The following is a 23,142-nucleotide window of genomic DNA, read 5'->3' as shown; positions in this document are numbered from 1 at the left end:
ATTAGTTTGTGAGGGATCATTGCTCAGCTCTCTCAGCATCCTCCATGCCTTCTGGCTGCTCTTGCCCATGTCAATTTCTGTTATCAGCTGTATCCACCATTCTTAGCTTCAGAGATGGAAGGCAAAATGCTCTGCACTGCCTGAAGAGTTTGCTCACTAAATGAGTCTTTGTTGTGGAGCCTGTAATAGTCTTCCAACAAGGCAGCTGCTTCAGGAGTTATGCCCTGAAAGTCGTGTGTTCTGCAGCCTCTTGGTATAGAGGCCAGTGAGTAGGTTTTGACTATTTCAATAAAGTGCTCATATTCCTCAGGCGACTGATATGGTCTTCTCATCTAACATGAGATTTTAGTCCAATCTGCCTTTCTGAAGTTTAAACTTTCTAGAAATCGGACTTTCTGAGGCCGTATATTTGGTAACAATTGGCATACTATTGGTCGGGTTATATCCTCGGTGCCATCTCCCATGTTGTAGGATGATAGTAGCTTACTATCATGTATAAGTGATAGTTCGTGCAGTTCAGCCCAGGAGAGGACAGCCTTCCATTTTTATCCTCCTGAGCATAGCCCCATACATGGCTATGGCTGTTAAAGTCACCAATTACTTACCACCCTTTGGTGCCTATCAAAGTTCTCAGTTAAATGTGATATATTGAATGTAATGATTTTAAAGTGTCATTGTACCATAGCAATCTTGTCATTATTACTTTGTATATTTTCTTCCTAGAATGACTTGGGTGGTTGCAATGGGACCTCTTCTATGGTGGTCATCAAAGATTACTATGCACTGAAAGAGAATGAAATCTGTGTCAACCAGGGTGAGGTGGTCCAAGTACTTGCCATTAACCAGCAGAACATGTTCCTTGTGTACCAGCCTGCCAATGACCATTCACCAGCAGCAGAAGGATGGATCCCAGGGAATATCTTGGCTCCCCTCACTAAATCAGCTACAGATAATAGCGACGGAAGCATAAAGTAAGTGCTGTGTTGGATTCCCTGGGAGCTGTATATGGATTTTTGAGGAATAATAAAATCCAGATGGTAGGATTTCCCTACTTTTTAAAAAATCTACAGTGCCATTGGAACAAACTTTGCTTGATCACACAGCATGGGGTTTCCATGTTGGGATAGTCGGGTTTTTGTTGAATTTTTGGTTTACCCCCTATAGTTTGTAAAGAGTTGACATCCATAGACAGTTTGAAAGGCATGTTTTATGTTTTTCCCATCATTTCCTAATAATGGACCTGATTTGGACTGGACATCTATTTATCTTGTGTTTAAATTGTTTATAGATAAAGATATATATATATATATATATATATATAGGTTATAATGATACAGAGCAAAAACACAAACAAGCCGTCAACCAGAAATGTCAGGCCCTGCATTGGATTGCGTCCTACTTCTCAAGGAAGAGAGTTTACGTTGTCTATGGCAATTTCTTGTACAGCTTGTAACATTTTTTATTTTTATTTTTTCTGTTCACGTAATATTTTGTAAAAAAAAATGCTTTGAAAACCCCCCTTTGGAATACATTCCTGTAAAAAGTATTTTGCACTATTTAAAGAAATCCATATTTGAAGTCAGGTTGTGCAATATTATGGATAATCACAATGTTCATCATTGTACCTGTAATGTAACTAATAATTTTAAATGTACTATTTTAAATATGTAAAATAAATTTTCACCATGAGCATGTTTTGACAAGGTTAAAAGGACCAGTTTCTGACCCGCTTTAGTTCTTTCCTTTTCTTACAAAGTTTTGTTGTTTATTTAACAAATGTATGAATACTATTTCCCTTTTTTGAAATATGTCAATTTGAAATGACTAAATAATGCAAGAATATGTTTTTGATATTAAATACTGAAGGTACAATCCTAACTGTTGGGTTTTTTAATCTTCAGTTGTTAAGCAAAAATGTTGGTTTTTGTACACATTTCTCGAAGTCCAGTTGTTTCAGAAAGGCTGTATTTCACTTGAGGTGAGGCATAGACTTAATGTGCATTTCAAAAGAAAAGGAAAAAGAGAAAGAAAAGAAAGTAGTCCAGTGTAGATCTGGCGCTCCTAGTGTAATAAACAAGGATGGACAACTTCCTTACTTTCCAGATGTAGATCCAGCCATCATAAGAATCAGTAAGGAATCGCTTCTCGGCCTTTTGGCTAAGATCAAGTGTAAGAATCAGTAAGGAATAACCAGAGTTGTCATCAATATCTCAAGGGTTGCAAGTTGTCCATCCCTGTCATATCAGGATACTGGAACAGCACACACAAACCTTTTATTTTATTAGCATAATTAGTTTCATTTGCATAGATGCCTGCGAGGTTTAATCTAAACAGACTTTCTGCCTAACAAGATTGAAGCATGTTTGGAAGTCTTGTTTTAGAAGAAACTTACATACTTAGTGTTCATTATGATATTCATGACTGTGAGTATAACACACTGAATTTCATTTAAGGCCAACAAGCAATTAGATACCAGACCTCCCAAAAGAGTTCCAAAGTGTTATCAAGACTTTGAGATGTTTGGCTCCTATCTTCATGGGAGTCCTGTGCTGATTTTGCCATTTTCATGTGATTTCATTTAGAAATAGCTGAATAAGCATGGTCATTAAATGAGGTGAGATAAAGAAACAATTAGTCCCCTGGCCTGGCTGCTGATGAATGCATTGTACTGTTGCTGAACAACACTTTTTCTCCCTAGCAGCAATCTCTGTTTCCTATAATGTATCCTAAGTGATTTGCCCGTGTGGATTTGGGATTGATATTTATAGTATGGACATATTGACCATAATAGTGTTCTACTAGAAGATAAACAAGGAATTAAAATTTGTACCTATAAAAATAAATCGTAGCATGAAAAAAATGGTATGGGAAGCAAACATACAGGAAACAATATGTAACTGCAAAATGAGGTGGGACATTATATACAGTACATAGAGCTGTGGAAGAGGAAAGCAGGCATATATGTCCACACGACAGAAGTAGAGATTAAGATTAAGCAAAACCCTTATCAGTATAGTCTTGTTAAATAGGGATATATTTCCTGTAATAGGGATATATTTCCATAAAGGTTCATGGAGGATTTTAGAATTTTCAACAGAGATTTTTCCTGCTTCCAAAAAGCATGGTCACTGGAATAAATCTGTGTATTTGCACAAGCCTGTCTGTCAGCTAGAGCATTCATATTAAATCTCACCTATGTTTCACAGTACTCCAGTGACACAATTGTGTGCAGCTTGTATCAAATAAGCAGAAGAAAATTTGGAGAATGCATCATTAGGGACTGGTCTAAATGTATCAGCAAAAGTGAAAAATGTTTCCCCATTGCTGTTACTGGTTCAGTTAGCTGAGAATCTGCAGATTCTTCTATTTAATCAGCTTTGTTTTAATAATGTGTACGTTCTTATTACCTTACAATATCTTCCAAAATATTATATTCTCTCATCTTCTTTTGGAGCCATTAAAATGGGGGGAAAGTGTTCCTTACAAATGCTGAATTGCAGTATTTCTATACTCCTTGTGTTGTTTTGTAAAAGTGGGCCAACTACATAGTTCTTCTGTAATCTTGCATTACTTTCATTGTTTTAACTAGAAGAATTTTTAGTCTACTTCTAAATCCTTGCATGTGGCAAATTTTATTTATAATGTATGCTTTCACCTGCAGACCTTCCATCATCCTTTAAAGAAAATGCTTTTTTTTTCAAATGGCAAGAATACCGAAACAGTCATTCTAGAACAGTTTGAATTTCAGAATTGAAGGTTTGTACCAAAATAGAGGTGTTGCAAATGGCTTCCATCTCTTTAGCAGAGCTGCAGGGGTCAAGAACGTGTGTGCTGATTGCCTTCCAACATCCCTTCCTCTTTTTTCTAAGATATGCCATTTGATTGGTGCATTTTTTGGTACAACAGGAAGTCATGTTCATGGCATACTCTGCGCATGAGAAAGCGGGCGGAAAAGGAAAACAGTGGCAAAACTGAAGCCAATGGCCTACGTAAACCCAAGGATATTCTGGGCAACAAAGTCTCTGTTAAAGTGAGTAAGGCCATTTGAAGATGTGCGCTGCCCACTGCTTCTCATCTTCACCCCCTTAGAAACATTCCTTTCTAAGGACAAGGGGTGATGTCTGGCTTTTTTTTTGTTGTTGTTTTGGTTTTTTAGCTTTTTTAGCTTTTATTTTTAATTTGTTTTACTTTTTGGTAGTAGTAGCCATTTTGGCCGGATTTTGCATGCAAGATACAACACAGCTTTTCCTCTTCGCCACTGGCATACAAACTGTAAGTAAGGAATGAGAGAGTGCATGTGTGTGAGAGAGACACTTCAGAAGCTTAATGCAATATCAGAAACGTACTGTATTTACACAACTGTCAAGAGTTGAGCAAAAATCTCTTAAATGAAGTAAAATTATGCCTGTCCAAATGAGAAAAGCCCTCAAGCATGTTCTAGATATTAATAGATCAGAGGGTATATGTATCAAATGATCCCACAAGAGCAGCAGGGTGCCTTGGGCAAGAAGCCATGGTAATGTAGGACATCTCGTGTTAAAAAGATACTGAATTATCAATCTAAAAATATTCCACCAAAAGTAATGGCAGTAATCAATTATTATTGATAGCTAGATAGTTCAGATGCTATAACCTTCCCAGAGCTACAATTCCTAGGAAATCTCTGTCAGTCAGACACATCTATGTGGTTTGTATGGGCCTTCAAGTTGATTTATCGATTTATGGAAGCCTCTTAAATTGCATAGGATTTTCTTAAGCAAGATATATTCAATAATAGTTTTGCCAGTTCCATCATCTGAAATATAACCTACAGCATCTGGTAGTTGTTGGCAATCTCCCATCCGAGTGCTAACCAAGCCTGACCCTTCATAGCGTCCAAGATCAGACATGATCTGCTGTTTTTAGGGTATAGTGCCATTAGTCAAATTGACCATGCTGCAGTTTATGCCATCTTATTCTTTCTTAAGTACTAAGGATGAAGAAGAAAAGTTTTCACCTACATAGATTGTTGTCTCTTTGACCAAACTATAATCTCCAGGACTCCACAATATGTTGCCATGGCAGTTGACAATTGTTTCACACCAGAAGTGACTTGCAGTTTCTCAAGTCACTCCTCACACACACACACACACGGAATGATACACTGTGACTCTCCAGTATGAATGGGTCTCTGGCATTCTATTTATCACAGAATCATATAGATGGATTCTATATGATCTCCTGTGTAGAAACAGTTCAAGTAGTTTACAATTCTAGGGATTATAGCTTCCCATTAAAAACTGAGGTGAGAAACATTTAGTCTCCTTTTTTGTCCTTGTTTTTGTGTTCCAAATGACCAATGGTCCATCAGGTTGCCTAAGAAGAATCCTCCTGAGTGTCCTGTTTTCATTAAACTATCTAAAATGTAAGAAATATTTTTATACTGATACTCAGATTCTTTGCAAACTGTAGATAATTGGAGACATTTGAGGCACACTCACTGAGCGCATGGCTTCGTAGGGGATTCAATTTTATCTCTGCTATGAATATTTTGTACTGGGCATACCAGGAATAACCTTTTTGCCAAAGAGAAAGAGCTACAAGTCTTTTGATGGCACATAATGCCAAACAATGCAAAAAAGCCTCAATCTGAGAGAACTTAACACAATTTTTTAAAAAACTCACTAAGATTATTGTTGTAATGAAGCTTGAGTATCAAGGCTGTGAAATAAACATGTATACTGTTCGGCATACCTTTGATTAGGACTATCTGTTGCAGATTGACCTTCTTCCATGGGAGGGAGAACATGAAAAGCCTTGGCTTGCATCTTTTAAAAAAACTTCCAACCACGTCTTGGAAAAACAAACAGCTACTTTTTCCTCAGCAGTTATAATAAAAGCAGGTTCTCCTTTAATATAAACATAAACATTACTGATAACACGAGTTCTTGGGCAGATAGTCCATAAACAACATCCAGCAGGCTGGTCTACTCACAGATCAATGTTTTGCTTTTTTCTTTGTCGGTTAATCATTTGCCATCCCAAATGTCTCCAATTCCTCCATTCCATCCCTCTCACCACTCTTTCCCCTGCTTTTAGTGTTCTTCCTTTTCAGTTCTTTTTCCCAGCCCCTCATCACACATTCCTCTCAAATTCCCAGCTGTACCATATTACATTGTCCTGTGCTTCAGTGTGTTTGTCATTTCTCACAGCTCTTCTTTACTGCTGGGTTTGTTTGCCTTTTGGTGTGGCCCTCTTTCTCCACTCTGTTACATTACCTTTTTAAACTCCTTTCTGAAGACTGTCCATCTTGAGGAAAGCCCTACCAATCAGCACATACAAACACACAAATATCCAATGTGTCTATAATTGACATCATGTCTCTGTTTAAGTAACTATGTCAACAAGAGAAGTGGCTATATGTTCAGTTTGTGTTACACACTATTCAGAACACATTGCACAATCTGCTGAGTAGATTCGTGGAACATTTAAATGATTTAAAATATGTGCAACATTGTCTACTGAAATCTGAAGATATGTATAGCTGTATTAGTCTAAGATAACAAAATGCAAAGGGATCTTATAGCACTTGAGAGACTAACTTGAAAGAGCTCAGTTGGTTTCATAGACTAATTCTTCTTCCTTGGATTGCTCTGCCAGGATCTATTCTTACTAAAACACTCTAAATCAGTGGGTCTCAACCTGTGGGTCCTCAGATGTTTTGACCTTCAAGTCCTGGAAATCCTGGTAAACTGGCTGGGATTTCTGGGATTTAAAGGACAAAATACCCACAGGTTCTAAATGCTACTTGAATCAAGAATTGTGAACTCATATTTACCCTTAACTAACATACAACATATGACAAAAATTGGTGTCCAAAACTATTTTGAAGTTATTTATAAGTCATACGATTATGGAACTCCCGACTGCAGGAATGGCCTGTTGTACTTAGTCAATTTTCCCATTGCTGAATGTTGGACTACTGCCCATCTCCTACCTAGTGTGTCAGCGCTGTAGCGGGACAACAAAGAATCACTCTGAAACATCCACAGAAGATATTTTAAGGAATTTGCAATCTGCATCTGCAAACAGGTCACCTATTAAGTTTGTTGTCTGCATTCAGCTGTAGTGGGAAAAAGGCTTGATCTGCATTTTGGGGCAAAAATTAAGACAGTACAATCCCTGTATCCATGGGTGATAACTTCCCATTCTTGAATGGAACAGATTTAAATTCAGCAACTCATCCTTGGCCAAATGATTTAGTTCTACTTAAATGTGTTCTCAAATGCTAATTCAAGCTTGCTAATTGCAACATTCACACTTGCTTTAAACAGACAAGGGTTTTTTTCCCTACCCTGGATATATATACACACTCGACTTGCCTCTCTGCCAACAGAATCTCTGAAGATGCTTGCCATAGATGCAGGTGAAATGTTAGAAGAAAATGCTGCTGAACATGGCCATACAGGTCAAAAAACTCACAGCAGCCCAGTTACACAAATGCTTTTGCTCAAACAAGGCCAGTCTAAATTAATAAAAGTGCTACCAGTTGATGCACAGTATGTGTACATTCTTGTAATAGAGTTTGTTTGTTTTTGTTGTAACTCACTCCTGTTTGTTGGGTCTTCTGTACCAGTGTTCCTCTCCCCTGTTGTTTACCTGTGTTCATGGAATTACAGAGCATCAATATGGTTTAGCAGTTTGAGTTCTGGATTGGGACTCTGGAAGATCAGAGTTGGAATCCCTTCCCTGCCATGAAAACCCACTGAGTGGCCTCAGAAGAAAACAATGGCAAACCTCCTCGGAACAAATCTTGCTAAGAAAATCCTATGAAAGGGTTGCCTTAATGGCTTTATTAGTTAGAAATGAGCTGAATTGGAAAACAAAACAACTAGAGAAACATAAACATTGCAGTACTTGAATAGGCGGGTGGCATGTTGATTTCTAGCAGGTAGTGTTTTCCTCTTCTGTGTGACCAGAAACGCCTGCTGAAGTTCTTCTTTAAGTGAAACTATTGAAGCAGCTATGGCCGCCCTGGGGAAGTAGGCATCTTTATGCCCCAGGAACCTCAAGGGACACACCACTGCCAAAAAGTAGAGCAGGAGATAGCACTGCAACCTCTATAAAAGATGACTTTGGAGGTTTCAGGGAGAATCAATTTGCTCTGGGATTGTTTTGGGGTTTTGTTTGTTTTTAACCTGGGATCAAAAGTCTGCTGTTGTCAAAAAGCCCTACATCCAGAAGTGTGTCTGAAGTGTTGCTGAGTCTGTTTGCATACTGACAAAATGAGTAATCAGTTCTGGCAGCAGTAAGAGTGCTAAGTGGTTGGGGAGGATAGGATGCTGGGTTGATTCTTGTGGCAACCAGGCAATGGATGCTGCAACAATTAATTCAATGACTGGAGGTAGGGCGTCCATGAATACCATGGCACGTATGCTACAGTCTTAGAATTGGGGACAAGAAATGCCAAAACAGAAACAAAACACCATTTGGATTTTGAAGATGCATGTTAATTTAGAAATCTGCATTTGCAAACCTCAGATTGAATTTATATTCAAGTTGTTTGAAATTTATGTGAAAGATTGACAAATGCATTGAAGCATCACACCGCTCAAATTCAAAAACATTTTCCACTGGAAGATTGAACTCCTTCAAAAATCCTCATTTTTGTACTTATGGGACTATTCAATCTACTGGCTGCACCAGAATTGTTGTGAAGTCTTTGAGGCCTTGGCAAATTGGGAAGCTGTTATAGCAGAGGTAGCTTTCATATTGCTGCTTCCATAATGCATTGTTTCTAAGCCTGCTACTCTTTTTGTTCTTGTTGGAGTCTGTTGCTTGCTTCCTAGCGCTTTTCTGTTGGAAAGCATTTGTTACCAGCACACGTATCTGTTTATGTTGCTTTGTTGTTCTTGTGTCTGTGATTTCTTTAATGATTGTAACTCTGCTCTCTTTTTCTCCATGCTGCCAAAAAGGAGACAAACAGTTCAGAGGAGTCTGAATGTGATGACCTTGACCCCAACACTAGCATGGAGGTAGACCATAACCCTTTCTACCATCCTTTCCCTGAAACCCAATACTACATTCCCAAAAAAATTGTTTGCCTATTTTAAATAGTATCTATCTCTGCATCTAGAATCCATTCAGGGTTGACTGAACTATCAGGCAGGTGGTGGTGGCTGCACTTAGCATCCTTGAGCCAGCAAATGTAATTTAACAGCACATATATGGCCATTTGAATTTAACACATAATAGATCAAGTGATTGTGCAGTAGCCCTGAATGGACTGCAAATATATTGTTGTTGGGGGTTTTAAGAACCCAAATTCTTAAACAAATTGACATCCATTAGCAAACAGCTTTAAAATCTCCCAGAAAACTGGAAAATCTAGTAGTTGTAATTGCAGAATTATGTTATTAACTATTGACTGGGAGGCAATTAAGTTTGTTAACGTTTGACAATATGTACACATCCCAGCTGGTTCTTTAACCAAAACTTTTCTTGGATTTTTGGATTGTGTTTTTTGTTATATTTTTTGAAAAAGTACATAGTATAAAAGCTTCCCTACTATTTCTTGACACTTCCATCCATATCTAGTGCATCATCATCTTGTTTTCTAACACAAGGGCAATCTGGTTTTGCAGACTTTGTGTTTCAAGATACAAAGCCAGGAAAATAACAAATGCGTATTCTACCTATTCATACTTTCCCCAGAAAGTTTTGCCAAAACAGATCCTGTCAATCTAAGAAATGGGAGTGCTGGACAGTTTATGTAAATACAATGCTCAAGAATCATACTCCTTTGGTAGTTTTGTAAATATGCTCTTAATTATAATTTTTATCAATATTAACTGCTTGCCATGATCGGTGGTAAGTGAATTTGCCAAGTAAATTCACTCTCCCTATGTGGAGAAAGGCAGAATAATAATAAAGTAAGTAAATAAATACTAGATTGTTATAGGTTTTTCGGGCTATGTGGCCATGTTCTAGAAGCACTCTTTCCTGACATTTCATCTGCATCTATGACAGGCATACTCAGAGGTTATGGTTAAATAAATACTATTTTCAGTTATATATAGTGCATACAATAGGGCCATGTTTAATAATAAATACATTAATTTCTTATATGAAAATGACCCTTCTTATATGAAAATGACTTCAGTTGTGAACACAAAATTTGATACATTACAAGGAGGTAAATTCTTACCTTTTTACTTCCTCAGTGTGTTTGCTTTTGGCTAAACAATGTTATACATACATATATTTTATGATGGTCAATAACCAGCACCAACAATGTTATAATAATACCATAGTATTCACTGTGCAGTTTAGTTTTAATAGAATACCTATTGTTGGCCTCAGTGCTTTGTTTACATGAATGCAAAAACTGTGGAAAAGGATGAGGGAACCTAGGTAAAGAAAACAAGATTGACAGCAATATATGTGTTGAGGCTCAAGGACTAGGCCTACAGGTACCACATTCTAATGTTCCAGAACAGTGCATCTCAAACTGTGGGTCCCCAGATGTTTTGGCCTTCAACTCCCAGAAATCCTAACAGCTGGTAAACTGGCTGGGAGTAATGGGAGTTGTAAGTCAAAACACCTGGGGACCGACAGGTTGAAAACCACTGCTCTAAAAACTGTAGGTTCTGTTCTGACTCTCACCATAGGTCAGGAGTAGGTAATCTTTGGTTTCACTGAGTCCTTCAGCTACATTTCCCACCAGCCAAAGCTAGCACAACCAATACTAAGGGACTAATGATATATCCACCACTGCCTCAAGTGCTGTCCCCTATATAGTATTTATTAGGTTGCTTCCATGAAAAGGAATGCAATCCTGCATCCCTGTGACTGAATGTTTGTCCTTCTGGTGATCTTGTGCTTCTACCATATTCTTTGTCTGTCGGACTCATAAATGGCTCCTGTGCTGTTTTCCAACAGTCTTACTACTTGCTTGGCACTTGTTTTTGTCCTGTACGTGCAAATACATCTGTGCGGCTTTCAGCAACTCTGCCTTAGAATTGGGGTTTGTGGCCATCTTCTCAACAACTGTCTTGAAACTTCCTGAGTCCCACTTGTAAGGTTCTGTTGTCCTTTGAATTCATGCAAGTTCTCCCTGAAGAGGATGTATGAAAGAAAGAAAGAAAGAAAGAAAGAAAGAAAGAAAGAAAGAAAGAAAGAAAGACAACTATTGGCCAAACAGTAACTTAACCATTGTGCAAGCTTATCACATGCACCATTCAGGCAGGTTTTGAGGTGAAATTCACAATTCTTCTGCCCTAAATGTAAATGTGAAAAATCAGTGTGGAATGCTAACGTTTCCCATCATTTGGTAGGACCACTTCATGTACACAATGGTAAGCTGCTGTTTGATGATTCCATTAGTTATTTGGAATAATTCCTATTTAATAACTGAAACTCCATAAGCAGATGCTGACATGATAATTCTTAAGGAAGAGCAGCCTTATAATCCCAGCTTCAGTGATCCAATCGGATGCTGTTCTCCTGGTGCAATTTTCTGCTCCCAAATTATCAGTAGGTCGGCTTATATATGCCCCCAAGACATTATTTCCAGTGCAGAGCATCCAAGGGAACAAACAGCTATTCAGCACTATCTTCAGAAGAAAATTTGATCTGGGTAACCAATTGGCTGTTTTTCTTTCAGAAGGGTTGTGGAATCATGAACCCCATTTGTAAGCATGGATAAACTAAATTGCCATTTGGCTTCACAGTTGGCCTGTGCAGTGCCAGAAGGAAATTAAATAATAAATTGGGGGGGGGGGGCAGGTGCTGAAGTACTTTTTGTGTACTTGCTTTACACCAAGAAACAAAGACCTTCCGCATATACCTATCACTGTTCTCAGCTATCTGGGTTTTCCATTTGCACAAACTTTTTGCAATTGCAGAGTTTCTGCAATGGTTCTGCTCAGACACTGCCTCCTTCTAGGCCAGTGGTTCTCAGTCTGTGGGGCCCCAGATGTTTTGGCCTTCAACTCCCAGAAAACTTAACAACAGGTAAACTGGCTGGGATTTCTGGGAGTTTATTTATTTATTTATGAGCTTTCTACCCTGCCTTTTTCACCCCGGAGGGGAGTTGTAGGCCAAAACACCTGGAGACCCACAGGTTGAGAACCACTAGTCTAGGCCAGGGGTCTTCAAACTTTTTTAATGGGGGGGGGGGCGGTTCATGGTTTCTCAGACTGTTGCGGGGGGGGGGCAGACTATAGTTTGGGAGGAAATGAACTGATTCCTATACACACTGCACATATCTTACCTATAATGCAAAAACAAAAATCAATAAAAGACAAAACAATATTCTAAATGAAGAACAATTTTCACCAACATAAACTTACCCATCTTTCAATGGGAAGTGTGGGCCTACTTTTGGATAATGAAATAGTCAATTTAATTAGGATTGTTGTTGTGTGCCTTCAAGTAATTTCAGACTTCGGGAAAACCTAAGTCTATAGTTTAGGGCAGGGGCCAGATAAATGACTTTGGAGGGCTGCATTCAGCCCATGAGCCTTAGTTTGGGGACCCCTGGTCTAGGCCATATGTGGTCCCTGGGTGCCATTTTTGTGGAGGATTGTCTTCCTCCTGCTGAAATGCTTTCTTCAATTTCAGCCATTTACATGACTTACATATCAAAAAGTATTGTGAGGTAGCTGTGTCAACAATAAAGCAGAAAGCAACAACACCCCCACCACTGAACCTAAACTCCATCCTGTGGTAATACTTTTACATGGCCAATCAAAAGAAGAAAAATAGATCGTGCTACCTGTCTAAACTTTGCAGGCTTCTCAATTACTCAAAAATGGTAAAAAATGTAGAAGGGAAAGAAAAAGTGACAGTGTTGCATTCACAACATTTATATTTGGAGGTGAGATGTTATAGGAAGTGTGAACACATGCACTATGTAGTTCTCAGAGAATGGTGACTTGTAACTTCAGAAAAACCGTAACTTTGTTGTCTCTCTTTGATTACATTTGTTTTCTTTTGGGTTACAGCCATGTGTATGAATGAGAGGGAGGTGGGTCCATTGGTATTATTGTTGAAGTCCAGTCGTAGGGTTTGATTGGCAAGATTTATTCAGTGGAGGTTTGCCACTGGCCAAAAGACTGTGACTTGCCCAGGATCACTTAGTGGTTTTCTGTGATTGAGCAGGGATTTGCACTCCATCTCTTTGCTTTCTTTGCATGGTGAAGAAGCCTGTGGTGTTTTGAAAGCTAGCATGGCAAATTTCATGTCTTTGTTTGACATAATAACTTTTGTATTTTATCCATAACGTACCCTGATTCTTCAAAGTTGACTTCCTAAATGAAGCATTTAAATACTTAATGGGTGCTGCAGCAGTGCTATTGCTTTTCATACAAGCCTTATTCCTATTAACACATGTCTTTGAAACCTGTGGGGCCTTATAGAATTTTTCCTAAGAATTTTAATGGTAAGCAATAAAAATCTGTCTATTATATCTGGCATATCTTAACAAAACCACAAAATAAATTTATACCACTAAACCACAAGGCCAGACAAATGATTAAAGGTGTACTGAATTCACATACAGTTGAAATGTAAATGCTCTTTGAGTTGTGTTTTCTCCCAGAAAAAATAAAATAAAATCAAAAGTGGCTGTAGGAGATTCAGCCTCATCAATGTATTTGATCAAAAATCCAAACATCTACCAAGATCACAGTCTTGGAATGGTTTTAGAAGAACGAACGCTTTGCACGGAATAGGTATTGCCCAAACTAAAATTTCTGTTGATGAAGAGAGGCCCAAGATGCAGTGTATAATGAAGTTGAGAGAAACCATGACATGTAGTCCAATGGGAGCTCTGACTAGAAAGTCATTTCTTTTTAATTGATGGCAAACAGAGGTTGTCAGTAGTTTAGATTGTTTACTTGTCTGTTTAGAGCAGGTATGGGCAAACCTGAGCCCTCCCTCCAGGTGTTTTGGACGTCAACCCCCACAATTCCGAATAGTCTACCGGTTGAAGTCCAAAACACCTGGAGGGAGGGCCCAAGTTTGCCCTTGCCTGGCTTAGAAAGATAATTTTGGCAGGGAAAATGTATAACATTGAGGATGGCCACCTCGTCCCTCTCTCCACAGAAACATTCCAGGAGTGAACACTATAGTGGGATCAAACATTTCTTTCACAACATCAATGATGCCAACGTTAAATCACAGATATTGGTACAAAGCTGCCCTCTATTGCTGAAGAGAAGTGTTGCATTCCATTTTCAAAGACTGGCCATTCATTTTTATTCTAAACCTGCTAAAAATAGATTTACCTCAGTTAATAAAGTGGGTATGCTCCTGGGTATTACTTAACTGAAAAATTAGTACTATAGATGCAGAAAAACATGGAAGTAATGGAGATAGGTTCCTACATCAAATAAGTAGACATTTTGACAAAGTTTCTAGTCAGAATTAATATCATGCACACTTGAGATGAAACATTCATGTCAGGTAAGATTTCTATATGTTAAAAAAAAAACGCTGAACCTTCTAGAAACCACTTAAAAGCTTTTTCCAAAATGCATTCAGGGATTATTTGTTTTCTTTCACTAGTCTCCATTTTTATTACAATTTCCATTTCATCTACCAGACTTATATGCTTTTTGTAATACACTGAGTATTGTCGAAAGCTTTCATGGCCGGAATCACTGGGTTGCTGTAAGTCTTTCGGGCTGTATGGCCATGTTCCAGAAGCATTCTCTCTTGGCATTTCACCACATCTATGATAGGCATCCTCAGAGGTTGTGAGGTGAGGTCTGTTGGAAAATAGGCAAGTGGGGTTTTTATATCTGTAGAATGTCCAGGGTGGGAGAAAGAACTCTTGTCTGTTTGAGGCAAGTGTGGATGTTACAATTGGCCACCTTGATGAGCATTGAGTGACCTTGCAGCCATTCAAATTAGGACAGTAAATAAAGAGCAACACTAAAAAAACAGGGGAATTCTAGACAAGAAACAATCAGGATCAGCTAACACCTCCCAACAAAGGATCCCCAAGCAGCAACCAGCAAGGCTTTGAAGCAGCAAGGCCATTCAATTCTATAAATGCACAAATGTATGAAGCAGTGTTTGAGTGTTGGACTAAGAGCCTAGGGGTTGGATCCCTGCTTAGCCATGAAAACCCATCAGGTGACCTTTGAAAAGTCACACACTTTCAGCCAAAGAGTAAAATAATGACAAAGCTTCCCTTAATAGCTTTTGCCAAGAAAACCATATGAAGGGTTGCCAGAAGTTGGGGGTTGACTTGGAGACACATACAACTACAATAACAGTTCTATGTTGAGAAATAAGTCCCTTTGAGTTCCAAAACTTAGCTCCTTATTGTTACTTTGGGATTAATGGGATTCATTCATTCTATTATTGTTATTGTTACTGTTGTTATATTCCTTCATATAAACTGAATCGATTACAGGACTTTGGGGCAAGGTTTGTACAGAGGTGATTTGCCTTTGTCTTGCTCTGAGGCCAAGAATGTGGGATTTGCCAATGGTCAGTCAGTGAGTTTCCATGGTCTAACGGGGATTAAAACCTTGTTCCTTCAGTATTCTAGTCCAACACATAAGCTATTTTATTTACCATACTGGTTCTCATTAACTGTCAAGTTAAATCATTATGTCTTTAATATCACCTATGCAATCTACCTATTCCATGCAAATATCCTATTCCTGACAGCAAGTAAACCCTCTGGAGCTGCCTTTCAGATAGTTTCAAGGGCTGCAGAAAATGGAAGTTTCCTTGTACTGGGGCTGCAGTGCTATCAGTAGCAAAGGATTTAGGCCTGGAAAAGTTACCAATCAGTACACCTGAGCTGTTACATGCACAACCTTATAGTCTGTAAATCAGGGCTCATTTTCACAGCCAAACCTTTCCAAGTGTTAAATAGCAATTTCAGATTGGAGATGTGAGCAGAAGAATGAAGGATATGTAACTAGAAAGACAAGAAATTGCAATCAACCATTAGAGATAAATTACTCAATGAGATAAAATTTCAGTCTTAGCTAGCGCCTGATTTTGGTAAATCATGGGATTACCTTGTAATGCAGGCTCACTCAAACTGTGCTTTAAATAATAGTGAAGGAACAATGTCTCATAAGATTGTCATCAACCCACAGAACATTTGAAAGGTTCATATTCACAGCAGAACTTTCTTTCCTATGGTGAGAAACAATATGTTTCAAATTTCCACTTGCTGAGGCCAAAGGACAGGGGATGGACTTTAACTCCATAGCTCTGGTCTCCTCAGAGCAAAGCTTTCCAAACACTTCATGTTGGTGACACACTTTTTAGACATGCATCATTTTGCGACACAGTAGTTCAGATTCACTGGTATACCAGAGGTTGAAGCAACATGTGGACACATACATAAATTATAGTAACGAAACATATGGGGGCAGAACATAATTCACGAAAACCTTCCCCCCCCCCCTCCCGCCGCTATATATAATGAGTTATTGCTTATTTCACATAGATTCAGAGGTTTTCCCGTTACTTTTGTGTGACACAGCTACACACTACAGCGTTACAACACACAGTTTGGATATCTGCCTCAGAGTCATTTGTGGCTGCTGCTGCTCGAGACAAAGCACTGAACTATTTGGCAACTTTTATGCATCCCAGGACTGTCCAATGCTATATATAACAAGAGAACTACATACACTGTACTGTTTCCTGCCTGTCATGTTGATTGCTGAAGGAACAACCTTCTGGTCTTTGCAAGCTGTAGAAAGGGAACATTGCAACAAGAATAGAAGATGTGGGAGTGAGGCTGGAACTCAAGTACTCACCTACATATACACATACACACACACACACATATAAACACTCATGAAGTAGTGAAAGAGTGACTTGCATTTTCAGCCATACATCCTTTCTATGATCCTACCAGCATGGGCTGATGTACTTTGCAAATGCGAACTAAAGCAAACACAAGTATTTGTATATCCTCTGTCCTGTCTTTGAATCTTTTCAAGTAACGTTAAATCCTGTATACCTTATTGAACTTAATTCACTTTTCATTGTCTAATTAAAAAGTCTTTTCTGTTTCTTTTGTGTATATATAATTTTTTTTCAGATCATCAACCCAAACTTCATCCAAGAAGGTGAGTTAAAGACGGGAATATGCCATTTTCCCCTTGAAGTTAGGAAGGAATTTATTGTATGGTAACTTGATCACAATGGACTCAGATTTAAGTGTGATTCAATTGCAAGTGACATGGCTGGAAGATTAAATCTTTAGTATTCACCAAAGTTAACATATTAAATGTTGTGTTTAAAATGGTTGGAAATCGGAAGGATGGAAAACTGCATAAGAATTATTCCAATTTGGGATTATTTGCTCTCTTTTTAAAATAATATTAACTAGTAATCTTTTTATATTATTTAGTACCGGCCTCTCCTTACGGCTTGAGGCAGTTCGTTAAATTTTCATTGAATTTGGATCATTCCGGTCTTCAGTTTTTTCTAATTGCATAATTTAGATACTGTTACAGAGACTCCATATTGTTCATTTTTCTCCTTGTACCTTACTTTTTATTTACACAGCTGTGTTTCCCTCCCCAGTTCGGAGATAAAAAGTTACAGATCAGCTGCTCAGAAACACAGTTTGTGCCTTGTCAAGCTTACTTGCAAGGCAACAAGCACAAAGGAAGCTATGTTAGGTTTTAAAGGAAACTCTTATCTCGGGGAGAATTCTAACCTTTCTTAGCCCTGGACACCATGACAATTGTGGCATCTGTGGTTCAAACGCATCTTAAAGGCCAAAAGTTCCCCCAACCTGCTTTTGAATATGCCCCATGAGTTCTAGGAGTGCACCAGGGAACAATGGAAGATATAAATATTCTGCAAAAACCAAGTTGACATGGGTTTTTTTACAGGAAGTTTTGAATGCTTGGGTCCTGAAATGTTATACACCTGTTTATTCAAATATTTATTTCTAATTTCAAATATTTATTTCTAATTAATGAATTTGCATACCTCAACAACTGTGTTTACAAAATGCATATAAAATCCTGCTAAATTTCAAATTCAGTAAATCCGGAAAATGTGTTGTGATTTCCCTGTGATCACACTGACATTCAGATCCACAATGAAAATGATACACAATTTCTGAAGAATAGACCCCACCTGAGTCTATTCTCATACATACTAACTACTACAAGAAGTACATAGTAGCAACTGTTGCAGTGGCTCTCCATCTTTAGCTCTCTTCTGCTGCCAGAAACCTCAGTATGGCCAATGATCAAGGATTTGGGGAAATCCAAAATATCTGAAGTACCAAAGAATGAAAGCCACTGCTCTGTTAACAGCTCCCAATGAACAGGTTTCTAACTGCCTTTTATGTTATGAAAGATAATCCTGTGTTGTGGACATTTCCAATGACAGCTTCATATGATCTGATTAATGGTGTTAATATTTAAGGGTTAGGTGGAACTGCTGACATTATAGTCTATTTTTAGGGGGCTACACAGATTACTACTGGAAAACAACGGCAAATACGGTAATAAAAAATGACGAAGTGTCCTCTTGCACCATCATATTTAGTATGATGGTGCAATTCATCATTCCATGCACTGCAGTGTGCAAAGCTTTATCTTCTATCTCCCTTTCTGATAACTTGATTCATAAGTGGAAAGAAGAGTTTATTTCCATTTCCTTTCCATGAAATGATAGTATTTGTTACTCTCATTTTGCCATTGCATAGTCTTAACAAACCTCAAAAATGTAGGGTTTCTCAATATATAATAAAATTGTTATCATTTACTTAGTGTGGTTGGCCAAATGAAAGCACAAAAATCCAAATTCTACAAGGATGAAGTTTGCATTCTCTCAGATTGAATAATGCCAATGAAATATTTGTTCCTATATGCTTCCCTTTAATTCTACCTCCACAATTCAGTATAACTTGAATGCTTCTCTATTCAAATAAAATTTGGTTCAACAGACATATCTATGAGGGGAACGTTTTGTCATTAACATGAAAGGCTGCTTCTTTGGGGAACTTCATGTCTGTATCTGTGTGGCTTTTGCTCCAGTTGCCCCAGAGTTTCTCATGCCCTTAGTGGATATTACTTGCTTGCTTGGAGACACTGTCATGCTTCAGTGCAAAGTCTGTGGACGACCAAAACCAACCATAACCTGGAAAGGACCTGATCAAAACCTTCTGGACAACGACAACAGTACAGCTGCCTATACAGTTACTTCATGGTATGTTTCCCTTCTACATCCAAGAATTCTGATTGTACCAGAGCAGTAAATTAACTCCTACAAAATGTGACTGCATCTGAAGTTACTAAATTCGGTTACTGAGCATAGTACAAGCCTCTTATCTAGCAGAAGTTGACCACAGAGTCATACTGGAAGACAGAGATTCTTATAGTGGAGATCTCCCTGGTTTAAAACAATGAAATCCAGGCTTTTTATTGGCGGATTTCCAATTTTGTGGAGGTATGGCACCTCTAACCCCAGTGAAAATGGAGGCTCTACTGTGTGGAATGATTTAAGGTGGTCTTTAAGGCTTTCAAAGGTCAATTTCCTCCAATTTACATGGCCCTTTAAAAGTTATTTCTTGAGAATCTCCCCATTCCAGCTAAAAGCAGAGCTGCCTTAATATGTGGCGCCTATCTCTTAAATTCCTCGTGGTATCAAAAGGGTGCGTTTACAATGCAGTTTGACACAATTTTAACTACTATGGCTCAATGCTATGGGATCCTGGGATTTGTAATTTTGCATGGCCTTTTTTGGCAAAGAATGCTAGTGTCTCCCCACACAACAAATTTTATGATTCCATAGTAGTGAGTCCTGGCAATTAAAGTGGGATTGAACTGCATTAATTCTACAGTGCAGGTGCTGTAGACTCACCAAGAGATGAAAAAGATTAGATAGCATCACTCTCCAAAACTTTATCTTATCATAGAAGGTTGCCAAACAAAGTTTTTGTCATAAAACTACAGTGGGAAATCAGTATTGTATTCACATACTTTTTCATTTGTCTCAAATGAAAGTGGAAAGAATCAAGAGGCAAACAGGGCTTTGCCAGCAGAGAAACAAATGGGTTTCCTTCATAGAAAGAAGATGCATTCCCTTTCTAATCACACAGGTCAGGATCTAGGCCACATGGCACTCTGAAAGAAGCTGGACTGCAATTGGGTTTCCTCAGAAAGCAAACTATGAAGTTTACTGCAGCAAATGGATCCAGCAATTAGATGGAACCAAGGATACTTAATACATCTTTCAATTCAAACTGGGTTCATACCCTCCAACAGTCCCAATTTACCAGAGACAGTCCCACTTCTCTTTCAACCCTAGTTTTCAAGGGTTTCTAAAATATGCCAGTTTCCTAGTTGCCTCTTTCTCCTGAAATTATTCCTGCAAACTGAAGGTGCATCTATACCAGGTATGGAAAAACTTCAGCCTTCCAGGTGTTTTGGATTTCAACTCTCACAATTCCTAACAGTCAGTAGGAATTGTGAAACACCTGGAGGGCCGAAGTTTGCCCATGTTGCTCTATACTGTTGAATTAGTGTAGTTTGAGACCACTTTAACTGCCATTGCTCAATGCCATGGAATCATGGGAGTAGTGGTTTGGAGAGGCACTAAACTCTTTAACAGAGAAGATTAAAGAACTTGTAAAACTACAATTCCCAGGATTCCATAGTATTGAGCCATAGCAATTGAAATGGTGTCAAGATGTGTTAACTCTGCACCATAGTTGCACCCTGAGTTCAAAGTGCAAATATCATTTGCACTCAACCCAACTGAGAAGAGTGGACAAAATCCTGTTTTCCCTGTAGACAAAAACAGACTGCTGCAGCCCCTCCAAATCTGTGTGTTAACCAATAACACTCAGATTGCTTGACCACACTCAAGTGTCACAGTTTTTATTTCTGAAATGTCTGAAAGTGTGTGGATGTAGATGATTTTATATACACAACACCTGGCAGACATATCAAAGCTTACAAGCCAGGAGTTCCTTTGTTTTGTCTCATGTTACATTTCAGTTTACCTTAAGACATATGTCTGTAAAGCACCAGTGTTTGACATTTGACAAAACATGGTCCAGTGTTATGTGAGTTCTCAAAATGTTTTTATATTAATTTTATGAAATACATGTCTATACACAAAAATGTGGACCTGAATATGCATTGTGATTTTTGTAATGCCAAAACCTACATTTAAGTTCAGAGAAGTGCAAAATTATATAGATAACTAGGTTCACTTCCCAACTACGGACTTCTCAAACAGCCCTAGATTAAATGCAAGGCAGCTGTCTGTATAGTAGGTACATAGTTGAGTTCCAGTTTGATTTGCATAGATATCAGACTAAATTAGTTCAATACCTATCTGTCCATTTCACAAAATTACAAGATTAAAAAGGCAGCGTTTCTGCTTTTCCACCATTTAAAAAAAATCATATTGTAATCACTCTGTTATGTAATATGAGAGAGTCCAGTATAATTATTTAGCAGAATTGTAGATCAAAATAATGACATTTTCCCTCTCAAGTGATTCAGGTGAAATAACTCTGAAGATCTGTAACCTGATGCCTCAAGACAGTGGTATTTACACCTGTGTGGCAACAAATGAACTGGGATCAGCATCCACCTCAGCCACAATCAAAGTGCAAGGTAATAGATTATCCCATGGTTCTGTTTTCTGTGTTATTTTACATATTTCATAAAGATGTTTGAATGTTTGCTTCATCAGAGAGCAAACTTCCATTGATTAAAATCATGATGATCATTTTAGTCGCCCTCCTCTGGACACATTCCAGGTTGTCAACATCTCCCTTCAATTACCATGCCCAAAATTGGACACAGTATTCCAGATGTGGTCTAACCAAAGCAGAACAGAGGGGTAGCATGACTTCCCTGAATCTAGGCACTATACTCCTCTTTATGCAGGCCAAAATCCCATTGGCTTTTTTGCCATTGCATGACATTGGTGGCTCATGTTTAACTTGTTGTCCACGAGGACTCCAAGTCCTCGTGGACAAGTTTCAGGACAGCATATTCCTTCCCCTGAAGGTCTTGTTGTGATCTGTTTCCTCTTGGCAAATAGTTATTTTTAAGGGGATGGGAGAATGAAGAGAGAATGAATACTGCCATCTGTCTATACTTCCTAAGGTTCCATTTTTCCCAGTTAGGAGAGGCCCATAACATCAAAATACTCTAAAGACACCAGGTCTTGTCTGATCTTAGAATCTAAGTAGGGTCAGCCCTGGTTAGTATTTGGATGGGGGACCACCAAGGAATACTAGGTGCTGCTGCACATGATATTTCAGAGGATGGAACTGGCAAAACTATCTCTGGGGTTGCTAGATATTGTCAGGGAGCCTTAAGGCAAAAATACATGTGATAGCAAGTCTTGAGTTTAGTCTTATGATACATTCCAGAAACACACATCTTCTAAATGTATACAATCTTAAGAGGATGCTTGATTTCCCCCGCCCCCAAGACTGTAGATGAGCTCTCTCATGTTGCATTCTGAATTCCAGTTAATTTATCTAATTTGATTCCAGGAATGGTCCTAAGGCAGTCTGGGGAAAACCCATAGGTGCTGCCCCATTCCTCACCTTGCTCTAGCATCACTGCCATAGAAGAAAGAAAAGGAGCTGAGACCCTGGCTCCCCCTTCCACAGTTACTTGTCTTGGCAGATATCTGGAAGAATAGTCAGGCTACCCATTGTCCTTATGGTCAGAGGCAGGTGTGTATGTGCGCAGGCATCTGTACTAAGGGGAGCATCAGTACTAAACAGAGGCTTAAACCACTTAAGAAAGAGAGGGACAGGGCAGCAGCAGGAAGGCAAGGGAATATTTCTGCTTCTTGTTCAGGACACCTGGCTCTTAAGTTAAATGAAAAGTCCTAAAATAATTTTCTGAAACTTTTAAAATACATTGGATTAGGACTGTAGTCCCAGGGAAAAGGCAATCAGAGTTACCCCTATGTCTCATTTCCCCTACTGAAACTTGTGGCGTAAAGTAAAATAAACCATGTGTAGTTCACATTTGATCAGCCCACGCACTGCCTTGCCAGAAAAAGAAAATATGCCATGCAGGTGAACAATAAAGAACAAGTAGTTTAAGCTCAGACTACTATATGTACAATATGATCAGTTGCATCAACTCACATACTGTCCTTTTATGAGCGATC

At 38.6% G+C, this 23,142-nt stretch overlaps 1 protein-coding gene across 10 annotated transcripts in view; it reads left to right on the top strand.

Moving 5' to 3' along the window:
- Positions 1-23,142, top strand: part of KALRN (kalirin RhoGEF kinase) — a 607,994-nt gene that overhangs the window by 573,347 nt on the left and 11,505 nt on the right. For 9 of the 10 annotated variants that reach the window (XM_067473328.1, XM_067473327.1, XM_060774943.2 and 6 more), the window contains 6 exons: positions 724-971; positions 3,907-4,030; positions 8,955-9,014; positions 17,066-17,093; positions 19,026-19,197; positions 21,496-21,617. In XM_067473328.1, the coding sequence (XP_067329429.1) occupies positions 724-971; positions 3,907-4,030; positions 8,955-9,014; positions 17,066-17,093; positions 19,026-19,197; positions 21,496-21,617 (754 nt within the window). Of the gene's footprint in view, positions 1-723; positions 1,879-3,906; positions 4,031-8,954; positions 9,015-17,065; positions 17,094-19,025; positions 19,198-21,495; positions 21,618-23,142 lie in introns of those variants that run through there. The other variant, XM_060774978.2, reaches the window with a different exon arrangement.

Source organism: Anolis sagrei, chromosome 1 (genome assembly GCF_037176765.1).
Source record: "Anolis sagrei isolate rAnoSag1 chromosome 1, rAnoSag1.mat, whole genome shotgun sequence".
In the NCBI taxonomy this organism is placed as follows: Eukaryota; Metazoa; Chordata; class Lepidosauria; order Squamata; family Dactyloidae; genus Anolis; species Anolis sagrei.
The sequence above is the reverse complement of the archived record's forward strand: the minus strand, read 5'-3'. Positions and strand labels throughout refer to the sequence as shown.